Raw genomic sequence first — 16,412 nt, 5'->3', positions numbered from 1 at the left:
CTCTGCCCCTCCCCTGCTCATGTTCGGTCTCTCTCTGTCTCAAAAATAAATAAAAACATCAAAAAATTTTTTGAAAAAAACAAAACTAAACTAAACTAATAGCCACTCCAGCCCCCACTGCTCTTTTATTCTCTGAAACCCCAAACTAAAGTAAGCATCAAGAGTTAGGAAAACAAACCAAAAAACTTTATTTACAAAAGTAAACTTTAACTCACTTTTATATATCATATAATGTTAATGCCAACAGCAACAGAGCCTCTGGAACACTGAAAACACTTGGATATTAAAATACACTGAGGTTTGTGCAGCTCAATTCCCCCTAGTTATATTATAAAACTTATAAACATTTCATCAACTACGTTGTTTGGTCGTGTTTCTGTGCAGAAGTCACGTTTCAGGGTAGGTTTACCACCAGATGCAATCACATAACCATTGGCTGTGGATTTCCAAGAAGCAAAGGAGCCAATCTTAGCAAAGCTCGCACTGGCATTTTCAGATGTTGAAACTTGAAGAGGAGTTCAGCAAAGCTTGTGCTCCCTAAAGAAATGGAAATGGGGGGAAAGTCACATCTCTAAATAAATTCAGCTGTACACCCTTTTGAGGAAGCTTCAGACACAATCACATTTAAAGCTGACATTCTTCCCTTTGAAAATAATTCCCCAAAGACACTATTTAAGTTCTGAATTTCCCATATCAAAATATAACTTGATGTAAGTTTGAATTTATCCATCCTGTACTTCAGAAAGTGACCTGTAGCTACATCTGAAACTATTACTATTATTTAATTATATATCACTTAAATATAATTAATAAATGTGCTTATCTACTTTCAACTACCATAATCAATATCTTCAATACGTACCTGAAAAAAGAACACAGGCTTAAAAGGAGTCACAGAGAAGTTTAATTTAATGCTTCAACCTCCAAGAAGCAATGGTTCTCAACCTTGGCCCCACAGAGATTCCAACGTCATTCAGAAGTGGAATACAGCCTGGACACCTGGAGGTTTGAAAGCTGCCCAGGTGATTCTGATGCACAGCCAAGGTTAAGAACCACTGTTCTAAAGGAATTAGGAAGTGTATTACCTAAAAATCCTATTAAGCATCCTCTTCCCTTCTGCCTCTACCCCACCAAATGCAACTGTCCAGTACTCTTCTCCTAGCTCCACAACATACATATATATGATCCCTACGCCTCTAGGCCACAGCAAGCATCCTAGCAGACATGCAGACAGCAGAGGGAACAGGATCACAAGATCTCATGAAGATGGACAGAGAAAAGTCTCACGATATGATCAAGAGGCATTCTGATTAAAGGCATGACTAACACAAGAAAGAGTTCCACTACACAGGATATGAGAAAGGCAACTACTTCTCCTAAGTATTTCCTTTTATTGATTGGCCTCTGCAATCAGCTGGATTAAATGTGTTTAATAAACCTCAACAGTAATTAAGACAAATTTCCTATTTAATTGTTACTCTATGGTGTTCCCCAGACCTTGCTAAAACCCATGCACAGAGAATAAAAACATACAGGAAGATATGAAACAACCCCAAAATACTGATACACTAGGGAATCGAACAGACCATTTACATTTAATGTGATACTGAAATGGTTAGGTTTAAACATATCATCTTGCTATTTGTTTTCTATTTGCTCCATCTGCTCTCTGTTCCCCATCATCCTCTTCTGGATGGAGTATTTTCTATGTTTTTTTTTATGATTCCATTATAGCTCCTTTGTTGCAGTAAGTTCTGACTCTGTTTTCTTACTTCAGTAATTGCTTTGTGACTTACAGCATACACCTTTAAATTATCAAAGATTACCTTCAAGTGAGATTATACCACTTCACCCATCAGCATATGGGTCTTCCAACAGTATGTCCATTTCTCCCTTCCCAGCCTTTGAGCTACTGTTGTCATATTTTTCATGCTTTATAAACCCCATAGTACATTGTTATTATTTTTATTGTTGTCTTTAAAAAAGTATTTTTAAAAGAAATAAATCTTGCCTATTTACCCAGGTAGTTACCATTTCCAAAGTTCTGCATTCCTTTGTGTAGACCCCTATTTCCATCTGATATTATTTTCCCTCAGCCCAAAGGACTTACTAGACAACATGTCCAGTAGCGTGGGTCTGCTGGATTCTTTCAGCCTTTGTATGTCTGAAAAAGGCTTTATTTCATGGTCATTTTTTTTGAAAGATATTTTTGCTGGGTATAAAATTCTAACAAGACTTTTTTTTTCCCCTGAGTCCTTTACTCCACTAAGTTATCACTTACACTGCTTCCTACAAGAAATACACAGTCACTCTTATTTTTATCTGTGTGTAACATGTCTTCTTCCTCTAGCTGTTGTTAAGGCTTTTTATCACCAGTCTTGGGCAATCTGGTTACAATGTGCTTTAGTGTAATTTTATTCATATTTCTCATGCTTGGGATTCACTGAATTTCTTGAATCGGTGGATTTACAGGTTTCACCAAATTTGGAAAATTTCCGGCCATTATTTCTTCAAATATTTTTTCTGTCACCCCACCCCCTCAATTTCTCCCTTCTTCAGGGACTCCAATCACATGTAAATTAGGTGTTTTAAGTTCCACAGCTTACTTCATATTTAATGCTCTGTTCCTTTGTTTTCCTTTTTTTCTTCTTTTACTTTTGCATTTAATTTTGGACAGTTTCTAGTGCTATGTCTTCAGGCTTGCTAATTTATTATTATGGAATGTCTGATCTGCCCATTAAACCCATTCAATGTACTCTTCATCTCAAAAAGTTCAGTTACAGTCTTTTATATCTTCTATGTCTCTCAAGGTTCTGAAATACAGAATAGACTCATAAGAACGGTTCTAATGTCCTTGTTTGCTAATTAGAACATCTGTGTCAATTCCAGGTCAGTTGTAATTGACTTTTCATCTGATTATAGGTTCTATTTTCCTGTTTGTGTATCAGATATTGTGAATTTACCTTGTTGGGTACTGGATATTTTTGTATTTCTATATTCTTGAGCTTTGCTTTAGAATTACATTTCTTGAAAAACAGTTTGATCCTTTTGTGTCACGCTTTTAAGATTTGTTAGGTGGAACCAGAATACAATCAGGTCTATTTAGTCTAGGGCTTCCCATTACTAGAGCAAAACCCTTCTGAGAATCTATTGCCTCTTAAATTATGAAGTTGTGAGAACAGGCACTGTTCCTGAACCTGTGTAAACAACTGGTAATCCATGTAGGCAATTCTTCCTCCAGTCTCAAATAATTTCTTCACATGCATGTGCTGACCAGTAAGTACTCTTCTGATAGTTGAGGGCGACCCTCTGCAGGTATCTGGCACTCTCTCTTTGGCATTCCATCTGGTAAACTCTAGCTCCTTGGGTCTTCCTGTACTCTTGGATCTGTCACCTCAAATCAAGAAGTCTTCTAGGCTCAGGGCACCTGGGTGGCTCAGTTGGTTAAGGGTGCAACTCTTGGTGTCAGCCCAGGTCATGATCTCATGATTTGTGAAATCAAACCGTGTTGGGACACTGCACTGACAGCATGAAGACTGCTTGCGATTCTCTCTCTCTCTCTCTCTCTCTCTCTCTCTCTCTCTCTGCCCCTCCCCTGCTTGCTTGCTTGCTCTCTCTCCCTCTCTCAAAATAAACATTAAAAAAAATTTTTTTTAAAAGAAGGCTTCTAGGCTCCACCTGGGTTCTCCCTCCCCACAGTCTGAGACCTCTCAAGGCTATAAGCTGGGACAATCATAGGGCTTATTTCATTCTCATCTCGCAGGGATCACTATTCTTCATTGCCTCATGTACAATGTACCAAAAGCCATTGCTTCATATGCATTGTCCAGGTTTCTGGTTCTAGACAGGAGAGTAAATCAGATTCCTGTTATCCCATCCTGGCTGGGAATGAAAGTCTATGCTTTAAATTTTTTTCCTATTTTCAGTATTTTGACTATTCTGTGACTAGGTGTGGTCTTCTTCATATTTATCCTGCCACTGTAAGTTGATGTCCATTACCCATTTTTCAAAACCCTTTGCCTTAGTCTCTGCAAACACTGCATCTCTCTCATCTTCTCTTTCTATTTATTCTGGGGTCCCAACTACATGCATATTTGACTTTTTCACCATGTTCCACATGTCTCATACACTTTTCTGTATTTTCTCTCCATTTCCTCTGTGTACTTTAATCTGCTTACTTTTTTAAAAATTTATTTACTTAATAAGAGAGAGAGAGGGGCGCCTGGGTGGCGCAGTCGGTTAAGCGTCCGACTTCAGCCAGGTCACGATCTCGTGGTCCGGGAGTTCGAGCCCCACGTCGGGCTCTGGGCTGATGGCTCAGAGCCTGGAGCCTGTTTCCGATTCTGTGTCTCCCTCTCTCTCTGCCCCTCCCCCGTACATGCTCTGTCTCTCTCTGTCCCCAAAATAAATAAACGTTGAAAAAATAAAAATAAGAGAGAGAGAGAAGGAACAGGGAGGGGCACAGACAGAAGAAGAGAGAGAATCCCAAGCAGGCTCTGCACTGGCAGCACAGAGCCTGATGCAGGACTTGAACCCACAAACCATGAGATCATGACCTGAGCCGAAACCTAGAGTCAGAGGCTTAACCGACTGAGCCACCCAGGTGCCCCTAATCTGTTTACTTTCTACACACCAGCCTTCCGGTTCACTTATCTGCTGTGTCTGATACACTACTTAATCCACTGAATTCTTAATTTGTTATACTTTTCAGTTCCAGAATTTCCATTTAACTCTTTCTTATTGATTCCAGATTTCTGGTGAAGTTCTCTATCTTTTCATTTATTTTCTTGGAGATAATATCATAGTTAAATTTTAAGTCCAAGTCTAATAACTACAATAATCTAGATCATATATAAGTCAGTTTCTCTTACCTTTTTTGTTATATCTTGTAATTTTTAATTCAACACTAGATACTGTGTATTAAAAATTTAAAGGTTCAAGACATATTTTGTTCTTCCTAAGATTAAGGTGATGCTTTCTTCCAAAAGGCAGGTAGAATGCAAAGAGATCTCCATTCTGTTTGAGGCTAACATCAGGTCTTGTCTGTTTCAGTTTTCATCTTTATTCCTAGGGCTTGGCTCTGCTGCTGTTTCAACAGAATGGATGGGATGCTTACAGAGCCACTTCACCTTGGCAGCCCAGGAGCTCTACCCTTTGTCTCCTTGGCACTACGCTGTTGCTGAAATCTCTGTTCACATTTTTAGCCTCCTGCCTTCTTCTAGATTTCTTAAAAGTCTTACCCTGTGCATGTGCAGGTTAAGATTTGGTTAAGTGTCTCAAGAGAAGAGTGTGTCCAGTTTTTGAATTATTGTTCCCATTGTTCCCTCCTACCTGGAATTTAGCTCCTCAAGTTCTAGGTTCTCATGCAATTGTTAACCCAACCTCTATCCTCTGCCCAGCAGCACCACTGCCTTTTGCTGGGACTCTACTTCTTGTACCATGAAGTGGCGAATGCCTTTCAGAGCAAGCCAGAGTAAATATGGGGTTTCCTCATTATGCTTCCCTTCTCTCGTGTACTGCGGACCCTCAATCAATTCTGGCCAGAATGGCTGCTACTAGTTCTTTTAAGTAGCTATTTTAGGGGCGCCTGGGTGGCTCAGTCGGTTAAGGATCAGGCCACAATCTCACAGTTCATGAGTCTGAGCCCTGCATCAGGCTCCGTGCTGACAGCCCAGAGTCTGGAACCTGCTTCAGATTCTGTGTCTCCTCTCTCTCTGCCCCTCCACTGCTTACACTTTGTCTCTCTCTCTCTCAAAAATGAATAAACTTCAAAAAAAGTGTTTTTAATAAACAGCTATTTTATATAGTCTGTCAAAGTTTTATATTTGTTTTTGTGGGAAAATCAATCCAATATAAGCAATTCCCTCATGGCTTTAACTAGAAGTCTCCAGATAGTACATGTTTATCTGAGGTTTTCAAAACAGCAATAAGCTAGTTATGTTATTAAATTTTAAATGATTAAATGGAGCACTCTTTGCTCTTCTTAAAAAACAATTTTTGGGGTGCCTGGGTGGCTCAGTAGGTTAAGTGTCTAACTTCGGCTCAGGTCATGATCTCACAGTTAGTGAGTTCAGACCCCCCCCCCCCCCCATCGGGCCCTGTGCTGACAGCTCAGAGCCTGAAGCCTACTTTGGATTCTGTGTCTCCCTCTCCCTCTCTGCCCCTCCCCTCCTTATACTCTGTCTCTCCCTTTCTCTCTCTCTTTCAAAAATAATAAATAAAACATTAAAAAATGCTAACAATTTTGAATCCTCAATTAATAAGCAGAAATTTGAAAGTGATATAAATAAAGGTGCTTAGAATTAATAATATTTTATGATTCAGATTACTGGGCAAACTGTATCTGAATACATATTCTGAAAAATACAGTGAGATGCCAATATTTTAAAACTGTATTATAAAAATGTTCAAATTCATACAAAACCAGGTACCTGGTCATTTTAAAGCTTTATAATATTAGAAATTAAGATTATGTGATTAAAAAGAAACATCCAAACTAAACACCCAAAATATAAAGAAAAAGAAAAATAACTTTAATAAAAATTAAGAGAGAAAAATAATATATCCTTTTGATTTATTAGTATATAATGGTGTTTGGGGCTCTTTGAAGAAGAATCCATCCTTCTCTAAATAGAAATAAAAGTTTATGCATGTGTAAAGTTCAGATGGTCTTTTTAGAAAAAGTTTTCAACACCTAAACATGAATGAAGACCAAAGCCTAACTAGAGAAAATAACTCACTAGAAATGCCTCCTACCAAGAAACTTAAAAACTAAGTGAGTCAGTAATACAGGTACTGAGCGGATTTAGGTCTGCAATTACCTTCTAGTCCTACAGACGGCAGGTGCCATGGCGCTGGTACCGAGTGGTAGACGAGGAAACAGGCCAGCATGCTCAGCTGAGATTCCTCAAAGGGCTGCCCACTGAGGTAGGCGTGCACACACACATCACCCCCAGCTGTGAGAGAAACACAAATGGAACTGAAGCAACTGATGACAGAACTGAGAGGCATGAGGAGTGCCTTCCTTCTATTATTTTGTCATCCAGAACTCATTAAGCACTTACCATACACTATGCTGGGCATTAAGGCTACAGTGGTAAAGCAGATAGAGTGCATGCCAGCACAGAGTCTGGAGGGTTGTAAGGGACAGTGACGTTTACACAATGATACAAACAAATGTGTAATGAGAAATTGGGATGAGTGCTATAAAGATGTAGTGGTCACTGAAGTTGTCTCTCCAAACATCCATTTTACAACCTTTCCCTCCAGGATACAACATTTGAGGGGACTGACTTCAGCTCCAGAACTGGATCCTGATTAGTACTGGTCAGACTTTCTCAAACTCTAAGATGCATCAGAATCACGTGGAGGGCTGTTTAAAACACAGATAAATGGGCCTCATCCCCAAAGTTTCTTGGATGGGGTCAGAAAAACCACATTTCTACGAAGTTGTCAGGAGACGCTGCTGCTGCTCCAGAGACCACGCTTTGAGAACCACTGGCCTAGGTCAATCAAGGCAATCCCACTCTCAACACGGTGATTGGCTCAGGGACCAACAGACCTAGGCTTTCCAGCAAGACACATTCTTTTCCACAGTGACTGATTGAGGAATGTGCATGAGTTCCAATTCAAGCTGGAGACATGAGGAGATGCTTGACAACATTCTGCTAGAGGCTTTTGGGAAAGTAATTTCCTCATTGTTATGGCAAAGCTCCTAGAAAAAGGCTATTCTTCCTCTGTGCAAAATGCTGACCTTGAGGCAAGGAGCAGCCATTTTATTACTCTAAGAAAAAGCACTCTGAGGATAAAGCCAAGGCACAGAGTGTAAATAATGGAACCTCAGAGAAATGGGGCTTAAGCACTAGCATTAGATGACCCTTAGCCCACCTTACCTGTGGACTTCCAATAATGTAAGCTTATGTGTGTCCTTATTGTTTAAGCCAGGTTGAGTTAGGCCCTCTGTTACTTGTAGACAAAGACATTTTGATATATAAAGAAAAGTTGAGGAGGAAGGGGGAGGGGAAGGGAGGAAGGAATAGGGTGTATGAGGGAGGGAGGGAGGAAGGGAGAGAGAAAAAGAGAGAGAGAGAGAAAGATGGCAGGAAAGCTGCCTGAAATAGTGTGATCTTAGAAGGCCTATGAGAAAGGGGCACTTATATTGAGGCTATAAGAATAAATATAAATTGAGTAGGCACAGAATAAAAGAAAAAGCAGCATATTTAACAAACCTATGCAAGATGGGAGAAAAGAAATTACAACTGTCACCAAAAAAAAAAAAAATCATAAGAGACTACTATGAACAACGACATGCCAACAAATTAGACAACCTAGAAGAAATGGATAAAGGGTAAAGTCATAGAAACATAGGTCTTCTAAGACTGAAACAGGAAGAAACAGAAAATCGGAATAGACTGATTACTAGTAAGGAGTATGAACAGGTAATCTAAAACCCCCCAACAAGCAAAAGTCCAGGACCAGATGGCTTCCCTGGTGAATTCTACCAAACATTCAAACAAAATTCAACACATATCGTTCTCAAACTCTTCCAAAAAACTGGAGAACGGAATGCTTCCAAACTCATTTTACAAGGCCAGAATTAAGCTAACACCAAAACCAGACAAGGACACCACAAAAAAAGAAATTTACAGACCAATTATTCCTGATGAATATAGATGCAAAAATCCTCAACAAAATATTAGCCAACTGAAGTCAACAATACATTAAAAGGGTTCCCACCACACCTATGGCCAAGGTTTCAACAGACCTCACCAAAATGCCATCTCAAATGGAACACGCCATGGAAACCATGATGTTCAGGTTTCACAGGTTTGCTGGGGACAAAGGCAAAGGAGGACCTGAAAGTACTCATGGAAAAGGAGTTCTCCGGATTTTTAGAAAATCAGAAAGACCCTATGGCCGTAGACAAAATAATGAAGGATGTGGACCAGTGTTGAGATGGCAAAGTAGGCTTCCAGGGCTTCTTTTCACTGACTGCTGGGCTCACCATTGCATGCAATGAATATTTTGTGGTATACATGAAGCAGAAGTGAAAGAAGCCGGCAACACTGAGCAGCCTGATGAGAGTTCTCCTAAAGGATCTCTTAAGGAATCTGTCCCACAGCTTCCCCCTGTATAAAGGATTCCATGACCAGATCAGGACCCTAGGAAACTATACAAATAAAATCTAACCCCCATTTGACAAGCAGAGAAAGAAGTCAGTGAAAGCTAGATAAGCTTTTGATTTTCATATTTTTTGCATCCTTTTACCCTCAATAAACAAATTCCTTTTTTAGTTCCTCAAAAACACCACCAACAACAACAACAAAATACAATACTTTTAGAAGGATCATATATACCACAATCAAGTGGGATTTATTCCAGGAATGCAAGGATGGTCCAACATCTACAAATTAGAGTGATATACCACATTGACAAAATAAAGGATAAAAATCACGTGATCTCAATACAAAAAAAAAAAGCATTTAACAAAATTCAGCATCCATTTATGATAAAAACACTAAACAAAGTGGATATAAAAGAAATGTACCCTCAACATAATAAAGGCCACATATGACAAAACCATAGTTAACATCATACTCAACACAGAGAAAGTAACAGTTTTTCATTTAAAACAAGGAACAAGGCAAGGATGCCCACTCTTGCCTCTTGTATTCAACACAGTAGTGGAAGTCCTAGCCATAGCAATTAGGCAAGAAGAAGAAATAAAAGGCATCCAAACTGGAAAGGAAGATTTCAAACTATACTACAAAACTATAGTAATCAAATAGTTGGTATTAAATACATAAAAGCACATAGATCAACAGAACAGAGAGCCCAAAAATACACACACACATATAAGGTTAATTAATTTACAACAAGGAGTCAAGAATATACAATGAGGAAAGGACAGTCTCTTCAATAAATGGTGATGGGGAAAATGGATAGCCACATGCAAAAGAATAAAAATGTACCATCTTACACTATAAACAAAAACTAACTCAAAATGGATTAAAGACCTGAATGTGAGGCCTGAAACTATAAAACTCCTAGAAGAAAACATGGTTAGTAAGATCCTTGATATCAGTCTTTGGTGTTGAATTTTTGGAAATGACTCCAAAAACAAAGGCAACAAAAGCAAAAATAAACAAGTGGGACTACCTCAAACTAAAAAACTTCTGCACAGCAAAGGCAACCATCAACAAAATGAAAAGGCAACTTACTAAATGGGAAAAAATATCTGCAAATCATATATCCAATAAGGAGCTAATACCCAAAATACACGAAAAAACTTAAAAAACTTAACAGCAAAAAAAAAAAAAAAAAGAAAAGAAAAGAAAAGAAAAAAATCCAATTAATGTGCAGGGGACATAAATAGACATTTTTTCCCAAGAATAATACAGATGGCTAACACACTCATGAAAGATGTTCAACCTCACTGTCAGAGATATGCAAATCTCTGTTGGAATATCACCTGTTGGAATAGCTATTATCAAAAAGGCAGGAAATAATAAGTGTTGGAGAGAACGTGGAAAAAAGGAAACTCTCTTGTACTGTTGGTGGGAATGCAAACTGGCACAGCCACTATAGAAAACAGTATGGAGGTTCCTCAAAACATTAAAAATAGATCTATCACGTGATCCAGCAATCCCACTGCTGGGTATTTATTCAGAGAAAACAAGAACACTAAATCAAAAAGATATTCAGTTTGTTGCAGCATTATTTACCATAGCCAAGATATGGAAACAACCTAAGAGTCCATCAACAGATGAATGGGTACAGATGTGGTATATATGCACAATAGAATACTACTCCACCATTCAAAAAAATGAAATCTTGCCATTTGCAACAACATGGATGGACTATGATGGTATTACACTAAGTGAAATAAGTCGGTCAAAGAAGGACAAATGCATATGATTTCATGTATATGTGGAACCTAAAAAACAAAACAAAACTCATATATAAAGAGAACAGAGTGGTGGTTATCACAGGGGAAGGGGGTTGGGAGGTGGGTAAAAAGGATGAAGGGGGTCAACTAGTATGGTGATGGATGATAACTAGACTTACTATGGTGGTCACTTTGCTGTATATACATATATCAGATTATTATGCTGTACACCTGAAATTAATATAATGCATTCTATTGAAACCAATACAAAATTGGAATCAATTTTACCTCAATTTATAAAGTGATGGTTCTCCACTAAAAAATAAATGCACATTTTTGGCAATCATAGTGGCAAGTCAAATTTGGTAGAGAACAGTGTTGTAAACCACCAAATGCCCTAAAAGAGCAATAAGAAAAAAGCGATTCAGGGCACTATTATAGAAAGTGCTCTAGTCACTGCCAAAGTTTCATTACTGATACAAAATGTGCAAATCAGACAATCTGAAAAGGATTAAAGACATACTTCTTATCAAGAGCAAAGGTCTGCTATATATGATCAAATGCTGAACTGAATACAAAATATCAAAACCTATATAATAATCTGTATTTTCCCCAAAAATGAGAACAAAAATGAGATATTTAAAAAGTTTAAAACTACATGACCTTTTGAATTCAGAGAGAAAATGATAGAACAATGTTTTCCATGTATATCCTTCACAATCTGGTTGACAATTTTTTTTCAGAAATGTATTTCCTAATATTACAGTAGATAATTTTTACTTTAATAATATTCAAGCACGGTTAATATAATAACTGTCAAGATAGTAATCTACTGCTTACCAACAGCTTTAACGCATCAAGAATTGTTACTACTTATGTTACCAGGGTTAGTATTTACCCAAAACTGGTTGCTGTCAGATATATATCAGAAGGTATATGAATGAACTGAAAAGAGTAAAAAGACGAAGGAGTTGACTTAAAATCAATTTCAGACATATTATCACACATCAGACAGATTTCCATAAATCAGAAGGCTCATCACTTGTCTCACATGAGGCATAATTACTTCCACACTACTAGGAGTAACTTTACAATTCCCCTGCAGTCACAAGTCTGTACTTCCAAACCACAGTCACCTGATGTCCCAGGTTCCCACTGACTGACTCACAGAGCTGGTAAAACAAACATTCACTCTAAGCACACATCAAGTTTTCAGTTTAAACAGAGTGGAGACACATGAAAGGGAAGAAAATAGCTACTGGCTTCACAAGTAGGTGACAGGCTACACCCCTAAGAAATAGCCGATAAAGGTGCTAGAAAGGAAACAAGATCTGATGCTAGAAAAGCTAAAACAAGTTCCTAAGTGTCAAGTGGTATTTAAATACCATATATATATATACACGTATATATATACATTTAAAATGCCACATATATACACACACACACACACACACACACGTGTGTGTACAATATATATGTGTGTATAACAGATATGCACATGCACGCGCACGTGTGTGTGTGTATATATAGTTGTATTAAGCAGAGTTAAATATATTTTTAAAGAAGTTGAAGTAAATAATCAGAGTCCAATTCGTTACTGAAAACATTAAATCTATAGCCATTCTAGCTTATACTCAGATTTATCTTATTTACCAACAAAAGAAAATGTCACAACAGAAAAGCCTGAGTCCCAATGTATCTTAAAAGCACAGGGCACGATGCTATTATTACCTTGTAGCCACTGGTCCAGAGTATTATCAATAGTGCATTTGACAACAGGGAGGAACTCAGAGTTCATAAAGAGTCCCCGCTTAGGATGGTTCTGCAGCCGTTCCTGATGGCTCCTGGAGCTGAAAAACTCTAACACCAACTTTATCTGCCAAAGTTCAGATGTCTCGGACATCTCTCTTCTTCCTAGTCTTCTCATAGCCTTGAAGAAACAAAAGGAAAAGCAGTCCACTTCATGAAAGAGTGAAGGGGCCCTAACTGTCTCTTCCTCAGAGTTGTATTATCGATAGAGTATTTTTTAAATATGGCTCATAGATCAATAAAGGGCAGAGGAGAATCCATTCCATGTTTTGATGCCATCTGCCCCACAGAGGAGCCCTCCACTGGGTACAGATACACATCTACTCTTCAATACTCTCTTCAATACAATCCCCACATAAATAGCTTCCGGTAAAAGCAACAGTGGGAAATGAGCTCATTCTTGCCTCAATGGCTCTGAAAAATGAAAGCCCACCAGGTCTCCTGCCAGTCAGTCACTTCTGGGAAACCCAAGTGGGGCACAACGATTTGGCTGGGATCAGGCCAGGGATCCCAGGGCTCAGAAGGCAAACACAATACTACTGATAATACTGCTCTTGGGACCCATCTGCAAAGTCACCATGGCTACAACCAGCGGGAATGTTCTTCTGCAGACACCTGCCCACAACTGTGAAGGGATAACGGTTCAGAGCATAAAAGGGAATACTTCCAGCCAACAAATGAAAAACACAACTCATTACTTGGCTGCTATATAGAGAGGTGTTGTGAGAAAGCAGTCTCAGAGTGGATATCATATAATCATACTTTCCAATTAAAAAACGTGGATGGATACCAGACAATAATGCCATTCTGGGCCATCTGGTTATATTAGAAGGTGCCTTTTAAGTAAGAATGCTACTTAACAGAATGTGATTTGCAGGTTTTTGAGAATTATCCCCTGCCTCAACATCATTTTCCCACTTTTCAAGAGAGATTATTTTGCCATTACAGATTATTTCCTTTGGCTTTAAACAATGAGTCCCAAATACTTATCTGTGAACTCATCATATCATATTCACTTAAAGAGTTGTTTAAAACCACAGACCTGGACCTCATCCCAGAAATTCTGATTCAGTAGATGATATAGAATAGGATTTGAAGATCTGTATTTTTAAGATTCCTTATATAAATTAAAGCCAAGTTAAAAACGTACCGGCTTAGCTTAATTTTGGGTCTTAAAGTCACATGACATAAGTCATATGTACTACTAATAACCAAAACTGAATAAATTGGTCCCATCCTTTAGAGAAGCTATTAAGCATTATTTTCTACATTACAACTTTCAGGCTCTTTTAAAACAGCAACAACACAAAAATTTTAAAGTGATTTAGTTTCCTAAATCACTACATACTGATACCATAACCTCTTGCAAGCTTAATCACGCAGACATAATTTCACATTACTGCCATCACTAGGGCACTGTTTGTTCATTTACTGCTCATTGGCATATCCTATCCCTGAAGAGGCTTTGTCAGGAAGGAGACAAGACACCACCCAATGATGCTGGGGGAGAAAAGGGAGGGAATGTTCTTTTCTTCTGCTAATCAGGGGAAGAGAAAAAAAGGGAAGAATGGGGACCATAGAGTAAGACAGTCCACTAAGAGGCATTCCTGTTATCATAAATTCTAAGCTTTTTTTGTCATATACAGAGTTTTCAAGTTTTATAGGGTTTCCTTTTTGTGAATTTCTAAAAGCAAATGAGAGACCAAAAAGATGGGACACAGAGGGAACCTTACCTCATGGTTCAGTATGTTACTTCAAATACAGTATAAATCTCATCAGAATTAGAATATGTTTTTTGACCATACCTGATCCATTGCTATGTATGCAGGCAACATCTCTGGGGTCTCCTGAGTAACACATTCATAAAGTACTGAAGAAAACAGATCCAGAATTTCCTGTTTCTGTGAAAAATCAGAAACATTTTGTAGCACATCAATGTATATTCCAAAATCAATTCAAGATTGTATAGCAACTACTATGGCCAATTCTTAAGCTTTGCAGTCAATGACATAATAGGGTAAAACAGCTATCTCTTTATAAATCATAGTGAATGCAACACTAAACATCAATAAAATATAACAAAGTCCCAAAGGACAGTTATGGATGTAAGTGCTGTGAGGAGAGGAAGGATCAGCAGGGGTAAATGAGCAAACAGTACACATAGAGATATGCCCTGGGTTAGGCTGGCAAGAGCAAGATCCAGAAAGAAAACCCAGCATCCACAAAGATGCAGCAGAAAACACTGAGCAGAAGAGGCATGGAGGAGGCAGCACAGCCAAATCCAGCTAGGCTTAAGGAAGGGCACGGACTTTCATCAGAGACCTGTGGCCCTGAGTGCATGCCCAGCCCTTACTAGCTGTGTGATCTTGGGCATGTGAGATCTCTGAGTGGGATTTCCTCATCTGTAAACCTGGAATGATAAAGTACCTACCCCCAGAGTCAGAAAAATGAGAAAATTACATAAAGTACTGAGCAAAGTTATCTAGTAAATAGTAAAGATTCAATACGTTAAAGGGGTTAAAATTATTTCATTTAACCCTCAAATCAACAATGTAAGGTAGGTTCTACCATAATCCCACTTTTAGAAATGAGGAAACTGCATCTTGGAGCGTTAAAAATTTTCCCAAAGCTACACGCACTTATAGGCAACAGGTGACCAATCCCAGATAGCAAATTCCTACATCCAAGCTTTGCGATCTGCAATGATGGATTAAATAACATATCCACTGGGCACCCTTTGAATCCTGAAGAGAACAACAGTTTTATGACCAACAGAAAAAAGTGTTATAAAACACAGAGGAATAAGATTACACAAAAGTAAGAGAAAGGTAAGAAACACTGAAAATAGCAATCAGTACAACAATGCACGTTAATATCACCTATTGAAATTAACGTCTTAGAAGTTTTTTTGTTTTATATACACACACACACACACACACACACACACACACACACACACACACACACTGGAATATTACTCAGTCATCAAAAAGAATGAAATCTTCCCATTTGCAATGACATGGATGGAGCTACACTGCATTATGCTAAGCGATAGAAGTCCATCCGAGAAAGACAAATACCATATGATTTCACTCATATGTGGACTTTAAGAAAGAAAACAGATGAACATATGGGAAGAGGGAGAAAAAAGAAGAAAGCGGAAACAAATCACAAGACACTCTTAACAATAGAGAATAAACTGATGGTTGATGGAGAGAGGCAAGTGGAAGATGGGCTGGGTGGGAGATGGATACTAAGGAGGGCACTTGTGATGAGCACTGGGTATTGTATGTAAGTGACGAATCACCGAATTCTACTCCTGAAACCAGTACTGCAGTGCATGTTAACTAAAAGTTAAATAAAAACATTTTTTAAATAAAAGAAAATTAAAAAAAAAAAAAAAACTTTAAGTCGTTTCTTGTATCAAGGTAGGCAGTTATCGAATTTAACAGTTTTAGTCTATGAAAAATGTGCATTTGCCAAGCAAAAATCATCCAACATACCTGAGGTGTATCAGCAATCTCAAAGACAGGTCCAGATGTTACAGAGGTTTCTGGTGGTGTCCGCAGGTAGAAATAATAGCAAATTGTAGTCTAATAAGCAAAACATATGACACATACCTGACCCATGTTCACGGTCGGTTTGCAGAAATATTCAGCAAATGACAGAAGTGCTGGATCAGAAGTGAATGCTGAAATTGTTTCTGGCTGAAAAA

The 16,412-nt window shown here is 38.3% G+C and overlaps 1 protein-coding gene and 1 pseudogene across 5 annotated transcripts in view; one reads left to right on the top strand and one right to left on the bottom strand.

Annotated features, from left to right (window-relative positions):
• Window positions 1–164: 164 nt before the first annotated feature.
• ANAPC1 (anaphase promoting complex subunit 1) overlaps window positions 165–16,412 on the bottom strand; it is a 96,172-nt gene continuing 79,924 nt past the window's right edge. For all 5 annotated transcript variants that reach the window (XM_045054572.1, XM_003984262.6, XM_045054574.1 and 2 more), the window contains 5 exons: window positions 16,318–16,404; window positions 14,503–14,598; window positions 12,620–12,818; window positions 6,822–6,956; window positions 165–537 (listed from right to left, as the gene is read on the bottom strand). In XM_045054572.1, coding sequence (XP_044910507.1) covers window positions 422–537; window positions 6,822–6,956; window positions 12,620–12,818; window positions 14,503–14,598; window positions 16,318–16,404 — 633 coding nt within the window. In that variant the 3' untranslated portion in view covers window positions 165–421. The remainder of the gene's footprint in view (window positions 538–6,821; window positions 6,957–12,619; window positions 12,819–14,502; window positions 14,599–16,317; window positions 16,405–16,412) is intronic.
• Window positions 8,774–9,188, top strand: LOC109498503 (annotated as a pseudogene).

This window comes from Felis catus, chromosome A3 (genome assembly GCF_018350175.1).
Source record: "Felis catus isolate Fca126 chromosome A3, F.catus_Fca126_mat1.0, whole genome shotgun sequence".
Classification (NCBI taxonomy): Eukaryota; Metazoa; Chordata; class Mammalia; order Carnivora; family Felidae; genus Felis; species Felis catus.
The sequence above is the reverse complement of the archived record's forward strand: the minus strand, read 5'-3'. Positions and strand labels throughout refer to the sequence as shown.